General features: G+C 40.9%; 1 protein-coding gene across 3 annotated transcripts in view; it reads right to left on the bottom strand.

Annotated features, from left to right (window-relative positions):
• Positions 1 to 24438, bottom strand: part of PDE5A (phosphodiesterase 5A) — a 149201-nt gene that overhangs the window by 79984 nt on the left and 44779 nt on the right. For all 3 annotated transcript variants that reach the window (XM_070790797.1, XM_070790799.1, XM_070790798.1), the window contains exons 4-5: positions 4455 to 4526; positions 2679 to 2768 (exon numbers count right to left, since the gene is read on the bottom strand). In XM_070790797.1, coding sequence (XP_070646898.1) covers positions 2679 to 2768; positions 4455 to 4526 — 162 coding nt within the window. The remainder of the gene's footprint in view (positions 1 to 2678; positions 2769 to 4454; positions 4527 to 24438) is intronic.

The following is a 24438-nucleotide window of genomic DNA, read 5'->3' as shown; positions in this document are numbered from 1 at the left end:
TGTAAGTGGTTTATATATAATCTAACAAATTAAAACCAAGTTTAAAAAGAAAACTTCCCTATTGATTGTTAGTACAATTAGTACAGTGGTTACGATCGGATTCTGAAGTCAGAGCCAAGAGTTTTTAATTCTGGTTTCTCCTCCTGCAGGCTTTGTGATCTAGTTTCTTGAAAATGAGAAAAACAGTACCAAAATTATGGGGCTGTTGTGAAGACTAAATAAGTTAACATCGAACAGTGTCTGATACATAAAACACAATATTGTTTTTGTTGATCCAAACTTCTGAGATCAACATTTACCAACATTGCCAACATTTTCACAGAATAAATGTTTTCCTAAATAAACAAAATTTTCAGAGTTCCTTTCATGTTTTTCCTGATAATTTCTCTTTCCTTTAACTCCAGAGAATTTCATCTAGTCTCACAGGACTACCTGTGCATGGAGGGGAGAGAAAGGGTTATTATTTAAGATTTACCAGAAGCAATACTATGCCAGGGGAGGTCTGAAAGATGAGCAGGAATTATTCAGTTAGGAATAATTATTGAAGTTAGAATAGTTATTGAAGAATAGTCACTGAAGTTAGGAAGGAAAATATCACAGTCAAAAAGAACTACATTGAGAGAAATTGGCATATTGTATGTTTTGATCAAATTTTTTAAGAATACAGAGTGTAAAGGGGAAAACTAAGCAGATGATATTGCAGAGGTAAATGGTGAAAGAATCCCAAAAGCCCCGTCTTTTGAAGCCATTTGGACTGTGATGGATTGCAGTAGAGAAGGGACAAGATCACCTCATTTTCATAAAAAGAAGACTGGATTAATGAGTGGTGAGACTGGAGCAGGGAGATGTTAGGAAGATGCTGAAGTTGAAAGCCATGGAAAGTCCACTGTCTTATTAACACAAGTTCTAAAAAGAGAAATTAAAGGGTAGGGGGATGAATTATCAAAGAAATAATGAAAAAGAAATACATAAAACCTAAGGGCTTACATCTCCAGACTGAAAGGAATGACCAGGTACAAGCATGATGAATAAAAACAAGAATCATATTGTGAAATTTAGTTACAAGAGCAATGACAAAGAAATAATCCCAAAAGCTTATAGATAAAAAAAGAGCTCCAGGAATCAGAACAATATCAATGCTGGCAGAAGACAAAGCATTATCTTTAAATTCTGAGAAACATTTTTCAATGCGGAAGTTTATACCCAGCCACACTGGCAGGATGTTATAATAAATATTTTTATACATGTAAGGTGCTCACATCACAATACGTGTTGCAAGTAGTTAATTAAGAATGTGCTACAACAGAACAAAGGAGTAAACTGAGAAAGAAGGAGATCTGGGATCCAGCGGATAACTAATGGAGTCTTCCTAAGAAAACAGTGAGGGAAAGTTCTACCATGAACCCTGCACAGCAGGCATGAGGAGAAACAGGTTTGCTTGAAAGGAGAAAGAAAGAGACAATCTGGAGATTCTACATAAAAAAGAAGAACTCCAGAGAATGCCTAAATAATGGAGAGTTTGTGGGGGCAGAGCAATAACTTGAGGCTACACCAATGCAAACAGTTCAAGGAAAAAGGAATAAATTTCAGAATCAACAAGAACAACTAAATTATATAACAAAGGTAATATGAGCAATATTTATATCGCAGTACTTATAAATACTTTATTTTAAATTGCAACTTTGGAATTAATCCAGACAAAGCTTTAGAAAAGTTCATCATGGTCGTAGAACAATACAGTTCTTCCTCAATTTACGATGGAATCACATCTTGATGAATCCATTGTAAGTTAAAAATACTGCAAGTCAAAAATCTGTTTAATATACCCAACCACCTGAACATCACAACTTAGTCCAGCCTACCTTAAACATGCTCAGAACACTTACATTCGCCCACGGCTGAGCATGATCATCTAACACAAAGCCTATTTTATAATAAAGTATTGAATATCTAATGAATTTACTCAATACTGTACTAAAAGTGAAAACTGGAATGGCTGTGTGGGAAACAGAATGGTTTGAAGTTGCTTACCCTCATGATGGTGTGTTTGTGAGGAGCTTTGGCTACTGCCGCTGCCCAGCGTCATGAGTATGTGTCACTATCCCAGGAAAAGAGCAATATTCAAAGTGTGAAGTATGGCTTCCACTGAATGTGAATAGCTTTTGCACCATCACAAAGTTGAAAATGTAAGTCTAAATAAGCAGTGTAAATTGAAGACCATCTGTATACATGTTATCAGTGTGGACAACATAAAAGAAGAAGTCTAGATAGGAAAAGCAGAGGTAAGGAGTAGTAATTGGGAAGGAGAGATGAGGGATGTTAAGATCCTTATCTTATACAGCAGGGAATCAAGAGATGACATCTCTAAGTGATAAAATAAGAACTAAATCCTTAATATTACAAGTGCAATTCATTCAATAACTTAAAACAGTGACATCATAATACTGGTACCATGATGACAAAGGGTGGTGTAAAGTTAAAAGCAAATCTTTACCTGTTAACAGTGATAAAGCAATAGCTCACAGAAAAATACAAAATGGAAAAAATATCTATCAGAACAAACAGTAGAAACAGTTAAAATATTTAGAAACTGAATCTATATGATATATATATAATATAAAAATTTAACCATTTTCTTAAAAAGAATTTCTATACTCTCTCTTTATAATCAGACTTGCCTGATTTCTCTTGTTCTCCAGCAGTGAAGTCTCATAGAGTTGAGCATTATGAAGAACAATTCCACAAAATGCCAAGTAAGCAGCAAAGTCCTAGAAAACAGACAACAGCCAAGTTAAGAACTGTCAATAAACCTGTCTTGTTATATTGCTGGAAACAGGAACAACATCCAAAAATATTTATAGTTCAAATAAATATTAAAAAACCAACAGCATCAAATAAACACAGTAGATGTTTATTCTGCATAAATTTAGAAACTGATGCAAATCAAGTGTTAGCTAAATGATACAATCAGTAGATGACAAGTGTTAATAAAGTTGCCTAATGTCATGAAATAGTTGTAAAATAAGCAAGGAGAAAGAGAGGAGACAGAGATCTCTTTACATGATTTGATATTGAAATTCACTTTATGCAAAAGTTGGTGCAGTCTCTAAATGATATTAAGACTTGGATTAAAGCTAAGACTATAAAAATAGTCCGTACTTTATTACCAGGGCAAACTGAAAGCTCACATACTTGTTAGGAGAATACTGGCAACCGCAGTCCCATACTAAATTGCAAATATTAAATATATTCTTTTAAACACGGGCCTATCACCCTCACGATACTATACCAAGGTGATGTGTTCACAGTTATACTAATTACTGATTAAAAGAAGTGGCATATTTTATTCACAATCATGAATTTATTCTGCCAAGAGATGATACAGACTAAGAATGACAATCTTTCAAGGGGGGTTTACCTGAATGGATTATAGACAAATAATGGAATAAACAGCCAATCTAGGACAGTGTTTCCCACCAAATATTCTCAGATGTCATTAAGAGAATAGGAGACTAGATGACTACTACACATTTAAAAAGGTACTTTCTATGTTCCGAAGCAATTAAGGCATGGGGACCAGCACCAGTGTCAATACAGCCTACAGCAGGAGACAAAAATAACTCTGTCTTATTGGAATGTCTTCCAAAAGTTCCTACTCATTTTCAGTGGAGGGACAGAAATAGCAATGGGCTTAAAGAGGAAGAATTCAGTGGGTGCCATGATATACATATAATTACATATCCAGGAAGAGAAATAATAAAACCTACAGACAGGATGAAGTTATAAACAGGTTTAAGGGCTTCCGTCCTTAAAACGGAAAACACATCGATGTGGTGCAAGGAAACTATCCCTCCAGAGTTGGACGAGAAACGTAATAAAATAATGCTGACTGCCGCTCTTTCTGAAGCTAAATTCACATCATCCAGCCTGAATTCACACCTTGGCGCCCCATCGTCTGTGTGCAAAGCTTATAAAATGTTCTGAAATTTGCTTCACCAGGAAGCAATTCCAATTTTTAGCAGACCTGGAGTGCTGAACTTGGAGCAGTGCTTTAGGGTTTTGTTTTTTAACTTAATGTTGAATTTCTTTATAGCAGTGATGAAAAGTAAATGGGAGAGTTAAAATATCATGTCACTCTCTAGATAGCCCCAGCATGCACACAGCCTTGAGGCAGGCTTGGGGGCGTGGCGAGGCAGGCTTGGGGGCGTGGTGAGCAGGGGTCGGGCTGGGGGCGGGGGTTCTGTGGGCTGGGCCGGGGGTTCTGTTGACTGAGGACCACAGGTCAGTACTGATTTAGCCAGAGGAAAGAGACCCCTCTGAACATTTCAGATCCTTTCAAACCATACTGCTTTTGCGATCAACAGTTTTGACAATCACTTATTCCAAAGGTCTATACACTCTAAAGAGAAAACATCTTCCTAAATTGAGATCATACCAGGCACAAGTTTTGGTACCTTTTCGTCTTTTTCAGTGAATGTCCCACCATTTCCTGATTTCTTGTTGATGGCCTGGGCTACACCAACAACCTGGTTTAAGAAGAGAACATTGACAATTTCATTGACAGAAATTATTGGTATAAATTCACCAAAGTGTGTTTCCAGAAGAATTTCTACATGTGCTTTAAAATAACAATAAGCTATAAAATGAAAACAATAGCTACAAAGTTAAATCCCTCAGCATTTAAACTAGTTCCCTAGCATTTTGTAATTTTTTTTTCCTCATAAGAGTTCAAATGTTTCTAATTTCTTGAGTCCCAAACTATATTTTATTTTGGAATTTCATGCTGCTCTGTGAAAAGAAATTTATTGGCAATCACTTTTATTGTGAATAATTTTCATGGCTTTTTAATAAAAAAATAAACACAATTTATATTACCTTTCAATAAAATATATGACAAAATGAACATTTTATATTGGTTTTAACTATAATATTTCAAATGGGCTAAATGTTATTTTATTGCAAATGAAACAGGACCAATGGCCCAGTCACAGAATTTAACATACAGGAGAACCAATTAGGGTAAAAATAATTCCTAATGTAGGAACATTGTCTAACTTCTTTGGAAATTTCTGACCTTGAAAATTATCTTACCATCAACAGACTTATTTCGGGGGAAAGAAGTTTTATTGAAAAATCAAATAAGAAATTAACAGACTGAGCATGATTTCAAATCAGAAGGTGTTTGAAAGATAAACTATATCTTAAGAAGACTGAGCTAAACTCTGGAAATGTGCTTTACATTTCCACAAAACACTTACCAAGAATCCTAAGAACCTTCTCATCTTCCTGCTTAAAGTATATTTTACTTACTCATTTAGTTCCAACTTAGTTTCCATTATTAACTCAGTTTTATAAAGACTTTCAACTTCCTTTTGCTTCCTCTTTAATACTAAAAGTTCCACTCTTTCCTTCCTTCTGCAATTTAATTAGTGGAAAAAGCTATTATCCTCTAAATGATTATATTTGAGGAATAACGTCCTTAGTTTTGTGTGGACAGTTCATCCTTTTTTCTTAGCTCATCCTAGTCCCTTAGCTTTAAGAAATGGAAACAAAATTCCTCTCTAACACAGCAGAGGAAGGAAGGGGAAACACATTCTTGTCTGATGCCGTTTTCTGCTCTTCTCAACACATTTCTTCCCCACCCCATGACAGCGTACAAGGATGTTGACTTTTAAAAAGCAGAATCATTCAATTATCCTGTACCTATTTTACACTCGTTAGTTCTTGGCCAACAGATTTCTCAAGGCTCCAATCTCAATGACTAAATGCTTACAAAAGCTTCTGTCTAAGGTCAGAACATCAGGATTGCAGCCAGACACATTCACTGAAATACAACTGATGGGAGCCTCTTTAAGGCCTGGGGTCTAATATACAGTGCTGCCAGTGGAACTGGATGACTTTAAGTCTTCGTTCTTTTACTCAAAATATTGTGGGGCCTACTGTGTACCAAGGAGCGATTAAAAACTGGAAGAAAGGCTGGCTGGACGAGCTCAAGAATGGGTGATATATAAACATACACTTAACAGCACAAAGAATGACAGGATTACTTTTATAACCACAGATTGCTAAGAGCCCAGAAGGGTGACCAAATATGCATAAAAGAGAGAGTTTCTCACAAATGATGACATGTGAGTTTTTGTCTTTAATAAATCATTTGATAAAAGATGTAAATCTCCACTTTAAAGAAAATGAGATTAAAACAGATAAAGAGACTGTTATGCAAACCTCCTCAGATAATTGTACAGTAAAAAAAAAATGTATCCATGTGCTATTTGTATCTGGAACCATAACTAATGAGACAATGTACTAATAAGCAAGACAATTTTCAACCAACACAACAGTGTTCAGGTAGTTCAATAACTATCTTCCATTTTGAGAACTTCTATTTGATTTTTTTTTCCAAACCTGCCTGTATCTCCTCCTCCTCCTTTTTCCTTTAAATACTAGTACCAGTTGTCCTTCATCTTTTGGAACACACTTTTGAGCATAAGTCCATCCCCCGTCCCCTGAAGAATGAAGTGTCGGGCACACAACTTGCTCCTGACCTGGCGCTGCACTCAGGGTGTGAATCTGAGCTCTATACCCTGCGGGGCACAAGCCCGGCTCTCACCAGCCACTGGGGTCTCTCCTTTCTCTTCCAACTGCAGTCAGAGGCAAGTTTCCCTGCTACTGCTTCTGGCCACAAGTGGGGTTCTCTTGGCCTGGTTCCATGGATGGAACCTTCATAGGCCTCGGCTTCCCCTGGGAGCTTAGTCCCTTCCCTCCCCGCACCGTGCCTGCAGAGGGGACTCATCCCCTCCCGCCGCTCTCTGTTACCGCTCTCTGTTATAGACATTCTTCTTACCACCCCGAGTCTCATGCCTCTATACGCCATCTGGACTTTGGTCACTCACGTTGCTTACCCTGAGTTCCCCTCCTTCTTTCCGATACCTGTGTTTTCCCCTTCTTGAGATCATCTGTCATTTTAAAAATTGCTTTTGGTGAAATTTCATCCTCCACTTGTTTGCAGAATAGGGATGGGGTGGGGTGGTGTTCTGCATTTGTTCTGTCTGGCAAACTGACCAGAAATCTTGTTCACAGGCTTTAAAACCTACCATGTACACCATGAATACCAGCTCTTTCCTATATTTAATTTTGTTTCCTTAGCATTACAACAAGATATTAATCATTAGGCAACTTTATGGAATAAGGACTTCCAATGATGAATTTTCCATCCTTTGTGGTAACCAGTTATTTCTCTTACTAATAATTTTATAGATTTAGATAGAGAGGTTAATTTAAGGGATGATAAATTAAATATAATTAATATATTCTTTCAAAAAAACAGGCAAGTTCTTTCAAGAGACTGTTAGACTGGGAAAATACAATACTCACATGTGCCTCAATACCTAGATGGATGACATTTTTAAAACAGCACTGATAAAGACAACAGATAAAAATCTGAGAAAAGGTACACTGTTTGTCCAAGGTGACGTAAGACAGTAAAAGACCAGAAGACTTTGATTCTCCAAATTTCATGGAGCCCAGCCAAGTGTGTACCCCATGTCCTCCTCGTGTTAATAAAAAGTCTTTCTTTTTTCTACCATCTTTTGCTCCTTTCAACAAATTAGTTAATTTTCTTCAAGACAAGGTTTTTAATGTCAGTTTACAAGGACAGCTTTTATTCAAAGTATTTGTCAGACCTCATATCTGAGAGGCAAAGCCCCTAAACATGCTAGTTTCTATATCAGAAACCCAATCGCTTCTGCTTACCCGCTGGCTACCTACCTGCAGGGCCCTCAAACACCAATGCTTTATGCTATTTTTTAAAGCATCAAGAAGCTTCTCGGTTTTCTATTTCACTGGCACTTTTCAGAGCATAAATGCATATCATGTCCTCACAGGGTCAAGTGTTCTTTTAGGAATGCAAAGGGCAAGACTTGACTCTGGCTGGGTGACAATGAGGAATGTGACAGCTGGTCGCTGCAGGGACAAGCGATTGTCGCCATAGCGAACAACTTCTTCCTCCATCAGCAGCTGCCCCAACCTTCACTGAGGCCATACATTAGTTTCTACGCTTCTCCCTGCTCCTCGTTCCAGGGGATGCTCGGTATGGAGGCTAAAAGCCAGAGAGAGAAGGAAAAGGCTCTACAATCCTAGCTGTCTCTCTCTCCCACCAGCAGAATGTCTCTATCATTATGACGTGATTCCAGACCATCTACAACCTGAGCTGAAAACCTAACTTCACCAAGAAAACAGGAACTTGATGCAGACAGAAGACAGTGGAGAGTTCTCCCTAGTGCTCTTCCTCAAGCTTTCCCAACTCAGTCATTCATTCAGCAACAAATATTTCATTCAACAGATAATTAATAAGCACCATGAATGTCCCAGTCAGTGCTGTAGACAATGAAGAGGGCACAGTAGTGAACAAGACAGATACAGATCTGGTCTTCACGGAGCTGGCGTTCTGGTCAGGCTGTTACACTTGGAAGGGAATCCTACTCCCGTGGTCTTGCCCACACCGCTTATACTGACAAAATGAAACAGACAGGTTGACCTGACCACTCCAGGCTTTTTCACCTCTTTTCCAAATCCTAGGCAATCAGCAAATGATGGCTTTGTTCCATGCGGTAGGCAAGATAAAGACCTACAAGGATGTCCCATCCTACTCCCTGGAACCTACGACTATGTGACCTCAAATGACAAAAGCGATTTGGCAGATATGACTAAGTTACATATCTGGAGACTATCCTGAATAATCTGGGTGTTCCTAATGTAATCAGAGGGCTTTCCCAATGGCTCAGTGGTAAAGAAACCACCTGCCAATGCAGGAGACTCAGGTTCCATCCCTGGGTTGGGAAAAATCCCCTGGAGAAGGAAATGGCGATGCACTCCAGTATTTTTGCCTGAGAAATCCCATGGACAGAGGAGCCTGGCAGGCTACAGTCCATGGGGTCACAAAGAGTCAGACACGACTGAGCAACTAAGCACACACAATGTAATCACAAGAATCCTTATGACCGAAAGTTTGAGGCAGGCAAGTCAGAGTTAGAGATTTTAAGGTGCAGCTGCAGGTTCTGAAGATGAGGAAGGGGCCACAAGCCAAGTGCTGCAGGCAGCCCACTGAAGCAGAAAAGGTAAGAGGATAGATTTCTTCTCTAGAGACTCCACAGAGAAACACAGCCCTGCTGACACTTTGTGCCAGCCTGCTGAGAACTATTTCAGACTCTGACCTCCAAAACTCTAAGATAATACATTTGTGTTGTTTTAAGCATTGAAATCCCAGTAGTTTTTTCACGGCAGCAGTAAGAAACTAATACATTCCGTTAGCATTAATCTCACATGCTCCTGTTCCTCTGCACTCTTCCTCACCCCATATCATATCTTGTGCTTCACCATTTAAATCCTCACTTTCTTTGAAAGCCCTGACATCTCACTGCTGCTGTTTTCTTACCTTCAGTCCACCCTTGACACTTACGCCAAACTTATAGTGTTCTTCTTGGAACACTATTTTGCACACAAAAATAATCTCAATGGTTCCATCCATCCATCTATAGGACAAAAAAAATGGAAGATTCTGATTCCATACACTCCACATCAACTAAAATCACTTACAAGGGTCTTTGACACAGAATACCATAATGACCTTGGCGCACATCATCCCTTGAAAAATTTTCTTCCACTTTCTCAACTGAGGCTGTCTCCCAAAAGCTTGCCTTCAAAGTCCTTTGAGATTCTGTGTGGCAGTTAAGTGTGCCATAATCTGGTGATGAGGCATTCTCATTTTTAACCTCATTCCTTCTACTTACATCCTAAATTTGCAACACAATTGTTTCCTAAGGACATGATTTATATCTTATGCCTATGGAAGCATCAATACTTGACATTGTTCTCAATGCCTCATAGATAATTGCTGTTGATGAGGGAAGAAGGGTCAAAGAAATCAAGTTTTTTAGGGTGACGTACTTACTGAAGTTTTGGTGCTAGTGGTAAAGAACCTGCTTGCCAATACAGGAGATGTAAGAGACATGGGTTCGATCCCTGGGTTGGGAAGACCCCCTGGAGAAGGGCATGGCAACCCGCTCTAGTATTTGTGCCTGGAGAGTCCCAGGGACACAGAAGCCTGGTGGGCTACAGTCCATAAGGTCACAAAGAGGCGGACACGACTGAAGTGACTTACCACACACGCACTTACTGGACACTTCACATCTGAATAACATTTGACCATTTTTTCCTCTCTTTTTCCCTTGATATTAAGAGTTCTGTCCTCATACATGAAACTTATGTGGCAGCAAGAAATATACACACTCGGTAAGTCTTTAGCTATGGAGTTGAAAAAAGGACTTTGGAAAAGCATGAAAGAAAAGTCTGAGATTGTTTTAATTTTAAAAATATAGAAAATCACAGAGAATGAGACAGTAAACATCCACCCCTTGTCATCTAAAACAGTAGGAAAGTGAGGCTTGTTAAAACACTGCTTGGTGGGTCCCACCTCCAGAGTGTCGGAGTCAGAGATCTAGGTTGATGCCTGAGAATCTGTTTTACTAAGTTTACTAAAAGTTCTCAGGTGATGCCAAATGCTACTGGTTTAGGGACAAAATATACTTTGATAGCCATTGATATAGAACTACTCAATAGTTGGTAATGTTTCCTCTTTTTAAGTTAAATTATGAAAATATCAAATTGGACTTTTCTCTTCCCAGTCTCATTGTATTTCATGCCAAATGTCTGGGATAGTTGCATTTTTTTGCTATTACAAACAATCCACAATGAACATATCTTTATAGGACTCTTTGTACACATGTGAGAGCTTTGGGGCTTCCAGGTGGTACTAGTGGTAAAGAACCCACCTGCCAATGCAGGAGACACAAGAGACCTGGGTTTGATATCTGGGTTGGGAAGATCCCCTGGAGGAGGGCATGGCAACCCACTCCAGTATTCTTGCCTGGAGAGTCCTATGGGCAGAGGAGCCTGGCGGGCTACAGTCCATGGGGTTGCAGAGAGTCAGACACGACTAAGTGAGACAGTATGCACACACACACACGTGAGAGTTTCTTTGATGAAATCTTTAAAGGATTATAGAATTTTTACCTTTATCATCAGTGCAGAAAAGTTCTGTTAGCCTCACATCCTAACCAGCACCTAGTATGATTGGCTTTTTAATCTTTGTCAATCTGTTGGTAAAAATGTATCTCATTATTGCTTTAATTTGTATTTCCCTAATTACTACAGAGAATGAGCACTTTTAAATTATTATTGGCTATGTTAGTTTTCTTTTTCTGTGTTGCCAATGTGTATCTTTGCTAATTTTGACCTTTTCATTGTTGTTTTAAATTGTCTGGCTTTTTGAGAATCAAAGTTTCTTATTTCTTTAAATGACTGGTAAGACTGACTTTACTTGCTTGTGATCCATTTTATCCAACTGTTATGCACAAGTCCTGCTATACCTATTTCTTTCAAGAGTATGTTTACGGATCTTCCCAGGTTAGGAGACAAGACAAGAAAGATTACAGTAGTGGATGCTTTTACTCTTGCAGCCTGGCTGGCCAAGAAGAGGCAGTCGGGGTGAAGAGAAACTTTTAGGAAGTTGCAAGATATAAACAGCAGTGCCCTGAAGATAACTGGCATCAGAAATACATTATCAATGGCCAGTGGCTCTAATATAGTTAATAAACCCATTCCTGGTAAAAAAAAAAAAAAAAAAGGAAATTTATAATGGCAAAAAGTTTGCTATTTAAAAAAAGGAGAAGGAAGGGTCTGCAATGTAACAGGTACTTTCTCTGTTAATCCTTCTAATCTTTGTCACAATACTTTTGGGTTGATATGATTACTCCTATTTCATCACAAGAGCAGCTGATTTTCAGAGAAGTTAACCAGGTAGTGCGAGAATGTGGAGACCCCAGTGCTTCTCCAGGTATAACCCCTAAGTCTGTGATCTTTCCACTCTGCAGGGGAGAGTGAAACCAGAATATAAAATTCAGGTTCCTAAGTACTAGGATTCAAATGAGAGGAATCCTGAAGACCAACAGTTTCCCAGTGTATCCAGGACTGTTTTCAGATCCAATACATATGCTTATCTTGTTAATGCATGCTTTCCTCAAAGGGAATGAAACAGTTTTAAAATGAGACAAAATCAAATCCAAAGTGGCTGCTTAAAGTTCTGTTTTCTTAGACTCCTTATTATAAATTATTTTTATTTGTGACACGTTTTTATTGCCAAGAACGACTTACATAACATAAAAGTCCTATGTTTCGGGGGAACTAGATAATAAGCAATTTCAAAAATAAGCAGATTATTCAAGAAAAAGAAAAATAAACCTATGGTGATAAAAGTCAGAACTGGGTAGCCCATGGCTCTTGGGCATTGACAAGGGTGATTAAAGTGTTCACTATCTTGACTGGGGTATTACACAGATGTACAAACATTTGTCAAACCTCATCAAATTGTATAATACACAAAGGCTTACATATTTCACTGTATGTAAACTTTACCTTAGTTTCAAAAAGTATTTAAAAGTAAGCTGGTGATTGCTTATGATGTTGTAAGGTGGCGGTCCACGTGCTGAGCTCCCAGCTGCCCTGGTCACAGAGGGACGCGCTGAGGTCCTGACCGTGTGCTCCGTGCTGGCAGCAGAGCAGAGGCTCCCAGATGGCGCCGGAACACATCCACCTTTGGGGGTCAGTAGCTGTCCTGCCCTGGGAACATCCAGTGGGAGTGGTGCCAACCTGAGATTGGATTCCTTCCAGACAAGGGGATGCTGGGCATAATTCTTGATCCAAGTATTTATTCTTATCCCTTTGTGCCAAAAAAAAAAAAAAAAAAATCCTCTTCCCTGCCAAAAGCCAAACTCTGCTACACCAGTTTTTAAGTGATGAGGTGAAGGTCTGAAACCTAGAACCACAGGCACCTGCCGCCTTCTTATTAGACCTCTCTACCCCAGGGATACAGAGATTCAGGTCTGAGACAGAGCAGCACACAGCCGCTGTGAGCGAACTGTCTCCTCTGCCCTTTACAAACTGTAGAGACACAAAGGTTACACAGCAGAAGAGCCTGCTGTCCTTCCCATGGCAGGGAAGGCTCAGCCCTTACTGTTTTTATTGAACTTTCCATTCCTCCATTTGTCTGCCCTTGATCACTGCACAGGGAGGACGCGGACACTGTCTGAGCCTCCGTGAGGTGACAAGCTCTGCAGTGGGCACTGTCACACTCCCTGTCTCACTACGACCCCCGTCAAGCCTCTCACTATTTGCACCTCCCGCTGAAGCTTCACAGACGAGTCACCTTAAGCACAGAGGGGTGAAGAGAGGTTCTTCAGCAATCACTGACCTTAAGCCGGCCCTCAAGACTGAGTTATTTTTTACTACAGTTGTAACTCTCTCCGTTGAACTCTATCTTGCTTGGCTAATTGGGAGCAAGTCCAAAATAACAATAAAAAATTTGTGTACTCAGTATATATTGTATAAATTGCACTTGCACTTTGTATCAGAATAATCATATCACTGTTTAAGCCCACCTTTACACATGTCATTGCCGAAAATGACTTCAGAGCCTGGGATCTATTGAACAGCTAAGATTTATTTTCAGGGAGAGGTCCTGCGTTCTGCCAGGTGCTGGCCTGCAAAAGCACAGGCTTCACCCGGACAGTGCTGCTGGATTTGGATTCCATCAAACCAGGATGGAGTCTGTTCCGGCACTGCCTACACTTACAACAGGTCCGTGCTCACAGTCTGGCTGGATGCTGTTCTAGTAAAGCTCTCTGATAATTACAGGGTAAAGCTGTGTGCCCGTAATGTGTACCCAATACACACAGAAGACAAGTAACACAGCAAACTGGCAAAAGGAGAGTTTCATGCATCAGGACACTGAACAGGCTGAACCTCATTTACAAATTAAACCTGGTATCACAGGATTGAGAGAACACCTTCTTAAGGGGAGCTGAACTAAGTGTTTAGATCAGTGTTCTTGTTTCTACTAGCCCATCGAACTGCATCACAGCCAGTTAGATATTCACATCATAGAAGCTGGATATTCACAACATTTAACTGAAGAGATCCAGGGGGAAAATCTGTGTGTGTTTATAATTTTTTTTTACCTTTAACAAATCCTTCACATAGAGAATATAATTTATAGTATTTTATCTCTAAGTGTTTTTTCCTCCAAGATGGAAGGTGAGCCTTAAAAGATAACCTACAGGAAAGCTCAGATGCAGACAGACACCTGTCTCACCAGCAGAACTCAGAGCAGTAGGCGTTACCAGCACAGAGGCATGCCCTCCTCCACACAGCTGTGCACATAATACACCGAGTAATTAACTGGGAATCACCATTGGCAACTCTGGATTTTATCATTCTATTATTCCAGTCCATAGTTTTGCATTTTTCAAAACTAAAATAGTACAAGAGTTGGTTGTTAGTTACCTTGTAACTATTTCATGGTGAGAAGAATGCAGCCTTAGAATAAGATGACCTGGGTCTGAATTCCAGCCCTCCTACTTTGCAGATATGAAATACTGGGACATTTCCTTAACTTGACCCAGTCCTTAATACTTCATCTGAGATGGGGATGACGATGTCAACACAAAACAGTTATTTCTGATCTCTAAAGGTTGGCAGGAAGATCCAAGTACTACTGCTATTAACCACGTAGCTTGATTAAATTTCTACTTGAGACCCCTTTTATTTGTCTGTTTCAGTTTCTAGGCTCTGAAATGGCAAAGATACATTTTTTTTTTAAGTAGATTTCAGGTAAACTAGGTTACTGCATACCAGGCATGCAGTTTAAATGTCACCCTCTCATCTCCTCGGTAAGCATTCTTGTCTCACCTGGCTCTCATGGAGTCTACAGTCTAGGGAGGCGAAACAAAGAAACCAGTAAGCTGATACATAGCATGCCTAATGGTGACTAGCAAGGATGGAAATAGGTTGATAGTCAATACAGAAGGGCTTTCCAGGCAGCTCAGGAGGTAAAGAATCTGCCTGTCAATGCAGGAGATGCTGGTTCAATCCCTGGATTGGGAAAATCCCCTGGAGAAGAAAATGGCAAGTCACTCCAGTATTCTTGCCTAGGAAATCCCATGGACAGAGGAGCCTGGCTGACTACAGTCCATGGGGTGGCAAAGAGTCGGACTCGGCTGAGCATAGCACAGCGGAGCAGCAGTCAATACGGACGGCGGAAGAACTTCATACCGAGACGTCATCTGAGTAAAAACCTGGAGGAGGGACTTCCGCGGTGCTCCGGGGGTTGCCTCCCAAGCAGGGCATGTGGGTTCGGTTCGGGTTGGGGAACTAAGACCCTATATGCCATGGGGCAACTAGGCCCATGTGCCGCCGCTACTGAGCCTGCGGGATCCAACAAAAGACCCCGCCTGATGCGGCTAAGGCCCGACACAGCGAAAATAAATGAATATTTTAAAACAAACCAAAAAAGCCTGATGGAGATGAGGCAGTGAGCCACGGGGAGAACTAGGTGAAGGGACTTCAACCAAGCATACAGCTAGTGCAGAGGGCCTGGGGATAGAGCTTACCTGACTCGCTGAGAAAACAGCTGTGCCAGAGAGGACTGGCAGGGAGAGATAACAGGTGAGATCAGAGGGGCTTCGGGGGCCGGATCATAAGGGACCTTTCTTAGAGAGTGAAGGGGAAATCCATTGCAAGGTTTAAAGCAGGGGAGAGATGAGATCTAACAAGTTTTATAAAGTGCATTTTGAGACTAGATTGCAGGAAGTCCAAGGCTGGAAGTAGGGACATCAGTTGGGGTGGGAAAGGCTGCTATAATTCAGGTGCTCTGTGCCGATGCGCCAGGGAGGCAGGCGTGCAGGTGGAGAGCACCAGCTGAAGGGAACATCGAGGGTTTTCCTGATGAGCTGGATATATCCTGGGGGGCGGGGGGGGGGGATGAATTTCACCTGATTTCAGCTTGTAAGGAATTTAGCTTGAATGGCTGGGACGACAGACAAGTTAACTGTGATGGAGTTGGGTACAGAGCAGGTAGAGAGGGAAGGAAGATCAGGGGTGATGTTTTAGACATGTTACAAGGTAAGGCGAGAACTGCTAGTTCTCATCACTAGCTCTTGCCCCATGGATGTCTTACGGCCCTCCAGAGTGGTTTCCATAGAGTGTGAGGCTGAAGGCTGCAGTGGATTATGCTCCAGTGAGAGGGAGGAATGGAAACAGCAAACAGGGACAGCTCTTTCCAAGAGTTTAGCTCTTGTGGTCATCAGGGAAATGGTGGTCTCTGCAAGGAGATGTGCAGTCCAATGAGCATTTGCTTTTGTTTTTAAGATGGGAGGAATAATAGCATGTTTGTATGAAAAGGAGTACATCAAGGCTGTGTATTGTCACTCTGCTAATCTAACTTATATGCAGAGAACATCATGAGAAATGCTGGACTGGATGAAGCACAAACTGGAATCAAGACTGCTGGGAGAAATATCAATAACCTCAGATATGCGGAGAAGGAAATGGCAACCCACTCCAGTGTTCTTGCCTGGAGAATCCCAGGGACAGGGGAGCCTGGTGGGCTGCTGTCTATGGGGTCACACCGAGTCGGACACAACTGAAGTGATTTAGCAACAGCAGCAGATATGCAGATGACACCACCCTTATGGCAGAAAGCGAAGATGAAAGTGAAAGAGGAGAGTGAAAAAGTTGGCTTAAAACTCAACATTCAGGAAACTAATATCACGGCATCTGGTCCCATCACTTCATGGCAAATATATGGGAAAACAATGGCAACAGTGACAGACTTTATTTTAGGGGCCTACAAAATCACTGCAGATGGTGACTGCAGCCATGAAATTATAAAACGCTTGCTCCTTGGAAGAAAAGTTATGACCAACGTGGACAGCATATTAAAAAGCAGAGACATTACTTTACCAAAAAAGGTCCGTCTAGTCAAAGCTATGGTTTTTCCAGTGGTCATGTATAGATGTGAGAGTTGGACTATAAAGAAAGCTGAGCACTGAAGAATTGATGCTTTTGAACTGCGGTGTTGGAGAAGACTCTTGAGAGTCCCTTGGACTGCAAGGAGATCCAACCAGTCCATCCTCAAGGAAATCAGTCCTGAATATTCATTGGAAGGACTGATGCTGAAGCTGAAACTCCAATACTTGGGCCACCTGATGCAAAGAACAGGCTCACTGGAAAAGACCCTGATGCTGGGAAAGACTGAAGGTGGGAGAGAAGGGGATGACAGAGGATGAGATGGTTGGATGACATCACCAACTCGATGGACATGAGTCTGAGTAAGCTCCGGGATTTGGTGATAGACAGGGAGGCCTGGCGTGCTAGTCCATGGGGTCAGAGAGTCAGACAGGACTGAATGACTGAACTGAACTGATGCTGACAAACCAATTTGGTGGAGGATGTGACTTTTGGTGATTCTGGACACAGAGGGAGGAGCTGCTGGGCTGTCTTTGAGCAGATGAGATGGATGGGAGAGCTCAAGTGCCAGGCTGACCTTTGCTACTTCATGAATGGTTAAAGTCGAAGGGGAATCAGAGGGGACTTCCCTGATGGTCCAGTGGTTGGACTCTGAGCTTCCAATGCAAGGGGTGGGGTCCTGTCTTTGGTTGAGGAACTACAATCCCACATGCTACTTGGCCAAAAAAATTTTTAATTAAAAAAAAAAAAAAGCAACCCCCCCAAACCCTAAACAATTTTTTTTTATTTCATTCTTTTTTTAAAATTTTTTTATTTTTTAATTTGATTTTATTTTTAAACTTTACAATATTGTATTAGTTTTGCCAAATATCAAAATGAATCCGCCACAGGTATACCCATGTTCCCCATCCTGAACCCTCTTCCCTCCTCCCTCCCCTACCCTCCCTCTGGGTCGTCCCAGTGCACCAGCCCCAAGCATCCAGTACCGTGCATCGAACCTGGACTGGCGACTCGTTTCATACATGATATTATACATGTTTCAATGCTATTCTCCCAAATCTCCTCACCCTCTCCCTCTCCCACAGAGTCCATAAGACTGATCTATACATCAGTGTCTCTTTTGCTGTCTCGTACACAGGGTTATTGTTACCATCTTTCTAAATTCCATATATATGCATTAGTATACTGTATTGGTGTTTTTCTTTCTGGCTTACTTCACTCTGTATAATAGGTTCCAGTTTCATCCATCTCATTAGAACGGATTCAAATGTATTCTTTTTAATGGCTGAGTAATACTGCATTGTGTATATGTACCACAGCTTTCTTAATTTTTTTACTTAAAGAAGAAAGAAAAAAAAGGGAGGGGGGAGGCAGGAATCTAGAGGGTATAAAGTCAGATACAGGAGGGGGAAAAGAGATGGGGAAGCGCTGTGTGGAAGGACGCCTCTAATTGCTTTGTTTTTCACTGAAATAGTAAGCAAGACCACCAGCTCAAAGTGGGGATGGGGACACAGCACTGAGATCTGAGGAGAGAGGAGAAAATAACAGACAGTAAGACAACATATCCACCCACTGCCCCCGAAAGAGCCAACTGTTTTCATCCCCACAAACCAATTCTCTCTTTTGCATGTTCTATTTTAGGAAATACCACAATTCTCCCTCATTACATCTACCTAGAAAACCTAGAAAGTATTCTACATTCTTCCTTCCACTCAACCCTCCATCAAATCAATCCCTCACCCCCATAAACAGAGGTGTAACAAGTCCACTCCTAGTCTGGATTATGTAACCTCCTCCTTACCAACTGCCCTGCTTCCAGACAAAACCTTCTCTGCATATGAACAAATATGGAAATCAAAATCTATCAAGTGTCAAATTATGTGGCTCTGGGTTACAGTATAAACAAAGGAAACTGTTCATCCTTAATGCTGTGGCCACACAGATCTTTAAATGATAGCAAATGCTTCCTGGCTTAAAAAATAAAATAAAACCCAGCACCTCGTTTGCATGGCAATTTAAGGACTCTGTGACTTTGCCTCGGCCTGCCTGTATGGCCTCATCCCCAGTTTATACTCAAGCAAACACTGGGCTGAAGTACTGGACACATTGCTTCCAGTTGTGATCCACGAGGGAGGCAGAAAATATGGTGCAGAGAGATAACAGATCATAAAGACACACCAGTGGGTATTTTCCCATGGGTATTAAGAAGCCAAGTACTTAAGCTACAAGCAAACAGTGATCTCACAAAGACTTGCATTTGTGACATAATATTTTAAGACTTTTAACACCTCAATCATTTGCCATAGCTCAAACAGCAGGCATCTTCCTCTTATCTCCTCAGTCTTCCTCTTCTATGGAAAAGGGAATTGCAACCCACTCCAGTATTCTCGCCTGGAGAATTCCATGGACAGAGGAGCCTGGCCCGCTATGGCCCATGGCGTTGCAAAGAGTCAGACATGACTGAAGTGAGTTAGCATGCGTGCATGCTTCCTCTTCTGATTGTACTTCCTCTTTGACTCAAGCCAGTCTGGAAGAGCACATATACCAACTTGCCAAATTTTTTAAAACTCTTATCTGTGTTGCCTCTGGTAGATATTATTTTTTTAGTACATGAAAGGCTGAAAAACAATAATTTTTAAGATTTTTTTTTTTTTTTTTTTTACTGTTGGAAGTGGTCAAACAAGAGATGGCAAGAGTGAATGTCGACATTCTAGGACTCAGCAAACTGAAATGGACTGGAATGGGTGAATTTAACTCAGATGACCATTATATCTACTACTGCGGGCAGGAATCCCTCAGAAGAAATGGAGTAGCCATCATGGTCAACAAGAGTCCGAAATGGAGTACTTGGATGCAATCTCAAAAATGACAGAATGATCTCTGTTCGTTTCCAAGGCAAACCATGCAATATCACAGTAATCCAGGTCTATGCCCCAACCAGTAACACTGAAGAAGCTGAAGTTGAATGGTTCTATGAAGACCTACAAGACCTTTTAGAACTAACACCCAAAAAAGATGTCCTTTTCATTATAGGGGAATGGAATGCAAAAGTAGAAAGTCAAGAAACACCTGGAGTAACAGGCAAGTTTGGCTTTGGAATACAGAATGAAGCAGGGCAAAGACTAATAGAGTTTTGCAAAGAAAATACACTGGTCATAACAAACACCCTCTTCCAACAACACAAGAGAAGACTCTATACATGGACATCACCAGATGGTCAACACCGAAATCAGACTGATCATATTCTTTGCAGCCAAAGATGGAGAAGCTCTATACAGTCAGCAAAAACAAGACCAGGAGCTGACTGTGGCTCAGACCATGAACTCCTTATTGCCAAATTCAGACTTAAATTGAAGAAAGTAGGAAAAACCACTAGACCATTGAGGTATGATCTAAATCAAATCCCTTATGATTATACAGTGGAAGTGAGAAATAGATTTAAGGGCCTAGATCTGATAGATAGAGTGCCTGATGAACTATGGAATGAGGTTCGTGACATTGTACAGGAGACAGGGATCAAGACCATTCCCATAGAAAAGAAATGCAAAAAAGCAAAATGGCTGTCTGGGGAGGCCTTACAAATAGCTGAGAAAAGAAGAGAAGCGAAAAGCAAAGGAGAAAAGGAAAGATATAAACATCTGAATGCAGAGTTCCAAAGAATAGCAAGAAGAGATAAGAAAGCCTTACTCAGTGATCAATGCCAAGAAATAGAGGAAAACAACAGAATGGGAAAGACTAGGGATCTCTTCAAGAAAATCAGAGATACCAGAGGAACATTTCATGCAAAGATGAGCTCGATAAAGGACAGAAATGGTACGGACCTAACAGAAGCAGAAGATATTAAGAAGAGATGGCAAGAATACACAGAAGAACTGTACAAAAAAGATCTTCACGACCCAGATAATCACGATGGTGCGATCACTGACCTAGAGCCAGACATCCTGGAATGTGAAGTCAAGTGGGCCTTAGAAAGCATCACTACAAACAAAGCTAGTGGAGGTGATGGATTTCCAGTTGAACTATTCCAAATCCTGAAAAATGATGCTGTGAAAGAGCTGCACTCAATATGCCAGCAATTTGGAAAACTCAGCAGTGGCCACAGGACTGGAAAAGGTCAGTTTTCATTCCAATCCCAAAGAAAGGCAATGACAAAGAATGCTCAAACTACCGCACAATTGCACTCATCTCACACGCTAGTAAAGTAATGCTCAAAATTCTCCAAGCCAGGCTTCAGCAATATGTGAACCGTGAACTTCCAGATGTTCAAGCTGGTTTTAGAAAAGGCAGAGGAACCAGAGATCAAATGGCCAACATCCGCTGGATCATAGAAAAAGCAAGAGAGTTCCAGAACAACATCTATTTCTGCTTTATGGACTATGCCAAAGCCTTTGACTGTGTGGATCACAATAAACTGTGGAAAATTCTGAAAGAGATGGGAATACCAGACCACCTGATCTGCCTCTTGAGAAATTTGTATGCAGGTCAGGAAGCAACAGTTAGAACTGGACATGGAACAACAGACTGGTTCCAAATAGGAAAAGGAGTACGTCAAGGCTGTATATTGTCACCCTGTTTATTTAACTTATATGCAGAGTACATCATGAGAAACGCTGGACTGGAAGAAACACAAGCTGGAATCAAGACTGCCAGGAGAAATATCAATAACCTCAGATATGCAGATGATACCACCCTTATGGCAGAAAGTGAAGAGGAACTCAAAAGCCTCTTGATGAAAGTGAAAGTGGAGAGTGAAAAAGTTGGCTTAAAGCTCAACATTCAGAAAACGAAGATCATGGCATCCGGTCCCATCACTTCATGGGAAATAGATGGGGAAACAGTGGACATAGTGTCAGACTTTATTTTTCTGGGCTCCAAAATCACTACAGATGGTGACTGTAGCCATGAAATTAAAAGACCCTTACTCCTTGTAAGGAAGGTTATGACCAACCTAGATAGCATATTCAAAAGCAGAGACATTACTTTGCCAACAAAGGTCTGTCTAGTCAAGGCTATGGTTTTTCCTGTGGTCATGTATGGATGTGAGAGTTGGACTGTGAAGAAGGCTGAGCGCCAAAGAATTGATGCTTTTGAACTGTGGTGTTGGAGAAGACTCTTGAGAGTTCCTTGGACTGCAAGGAGATCCAACCAGTGCATTCTGAAGGAGATCAGCCCTGGGATTTCTTTGGAAGGAATGATGCTAAAGCTTAAACTCCAGTACTTTGGCCACCTCATGCTAAGAGTTGCCTCATTGGAAAAGAGTCTGATGCTGGGAGGGATTGGAGGCAGGAGGAGAAGGGGACGACAGAGGATGAGATGGCTGGATGGCATCACTGACTCGATGGACGTGAGTCTCAGTGAACTCCGGGAGTTGGTGATGGACAGGGAGGCCTGGCCTGCTGTGATTCATGGGGTCGCAAAGAGTCAGACAGGACTGAGCGACTGATCTGATCTGATCTGATCTGATAGGTGACTTATGTTTCAGGAGCACAGCAAACCTATTTATCTATATACAAATATATTCTTTTTCAGATTTTTTTCTATTATAGATTATTAGAAGATACTGAATAAGTTTCCTGTGCTACATAGTAGGTCCTTGTTGTTTAAGATATTATTTTATTTTTTTAATATTTTCATTTATTATTTGCTGAATGGGGTCTTAGTTGTTCTCAGGTGGGAACTTCTGTTGTGGCACAGGACTCTCTCATTGTGGAGCATGGCTCAGCAGCTGTGGTGCACAGTCTTAGTTGCTCCACAGCAGGTGGGATCTTGTTCCCTGGCCAGGGATTGAACCTGCATCCCCTGCATTCCAAGGTGGATTCTTAAGTGCTGGACCACCAGGGAAGTCCCTAGGATACTGTTTTAATTAAAAAGTAGAGTTCCTCGTTTATCATCTGGCCAGTTTTAAGGAAAGATACTGAAGCCTCAAAATACACTTGGTACATTTGGTGGTTTCACAGTATGTCCACTCACCCTTTGACATTCCTCTCTTCAAGAGGTGGAGCCTCACTGCCCTCCTCCTGAGTCTGAATTTGATGCCTGGCTTCTTTCCTTTCCTTTTTTTATATTTATTTATTTGGCTACATCAGGTCTTAGCTGCAGAACAGGCGAGCTCTAGTTGCAGCAGACAAACTCTTAGTTGCGGCATGTGAGATCTAGTTCCTTGACCAAGGATCGAACCCAGACCTTCTGCACTGGGGGTGTGGAGCCTTAGCCCCTGGACCCCAGGGAAGTCCCTGACGCCTGGCTTCCAGTGAATAGTTACTATGAGGCAAAAGTGAGCAGCTCTGGGGCCTTGATCATCCAAGGCGTGGCTGATTGCTCCATGCTCGCTCTGCCACATGCTGAGGACACAGCGTGATATGGGAGGGTCTGCTGCCAGGGCGAGCGAGCCCTCTGGGAAGCGCACGCTCACACACGAGGCAGGTGTCCCCACAGCATCCTGAGTGCAGCACGGGCAGGGAGCCCGGGCCGGAGCCACCCAGCTGGCTAGGCCGCTCTGGCATTCCTGAACCACGGAAACTGAGATAACAGAGGCTGCTGTTCAAAATCACTAAGCTTAGAGATCATTAATGTCACCCTCATGATCACCAACTAATTAGTAATAATCAAATGGATCTGGAATTCTAAATCCAGACCATTTTCACTTTACTTCACCAAGTGATGCCAAAAAAAAAAAAACACACAAAGATGATTATGATTCAAAAAATTTTAAATATCATCTCTTACACTTTAATTTGAACTCTGCATAGAATATTAATTTCCACTCTGTGGTAGAAGAGAAATAAGCAGGAACTTTTCAATGTGGATTTAATAAGAAGGAATATAAAATACATAGTTTATAAAGCATTTTACCTATGTCATCTTAGCTTTTAGATGGATACAGATGTTCATATATATATCTACTGATAGCAGCCATGTCACTGACAACTATCTAAACTCTTTAAGAATGCATAAAAATTAATAATGCATGAAAATTATTTAATAATAAAAATCCATCCCAAGGTGTAATTATGTGGCTCTGGGTCAGATGTTATACAAAGAAATTATGCATATCTGCAACTGGTTCCAGATCTCTACTAGTCATACTTCAGGATCTATATAAAACATCTCAAAGTTAAACTTATAAATGCTCTATCAAATTTAAAATGAAGTTCGAGAATGATTATTCTAAAAGTACAATGAAGATAAACCTCATATTGAAGAAAACACAGCATTCACTCTGAACCAATTTTCTGAGCATCCACAATAAAATTTGTAGCCTACCATTAACGTAATATTCAGTCTCAAGGGTTTATTCACTCTTCTCCAGGATCAGCAGTGTGGCCTCAGGAATCTAACCTATTAGTACTATATTGTTCCTCTGATACTCTTAAGAAATGTTTTTTCCTGAGGAAAATCGTTACCATCTTTTTTGTAAAATACACTTGTTTATTATTTAAAGGGCAATGTGGAAAAAGGAAAAGACCATCAACATCAAGATATCAAGTCTGGAACCATCGGAAACTTTTCAGAGTATTTTTGTTTTGTTTCTAAAACAAAGCTATGAGAAAATATCACAGGGGAATAAATGCAATGGGC

This window comes from Bos indicus, chromosome 6 (assembly GCF_029378745.1).
Source record: "Bos indicus isolate NIAB-ARS_2022 breed Sahiwal x Tharparkar chromosome 6, NIAB-ARS_B.indTharparkar_mat_pri_1.0, whole genome shotgun sequence".
Classification (NCBI taxonomy): Eukaryota; Metazoa; Chordata; class Mammalia; order Artiodactyla; family Bovidae; genus Bos; species Bos indicus.
Note: the sequence above shows the minus strand (reverse complement) of the source record. Positions and strands in the feature narration are given on the sequence as shown.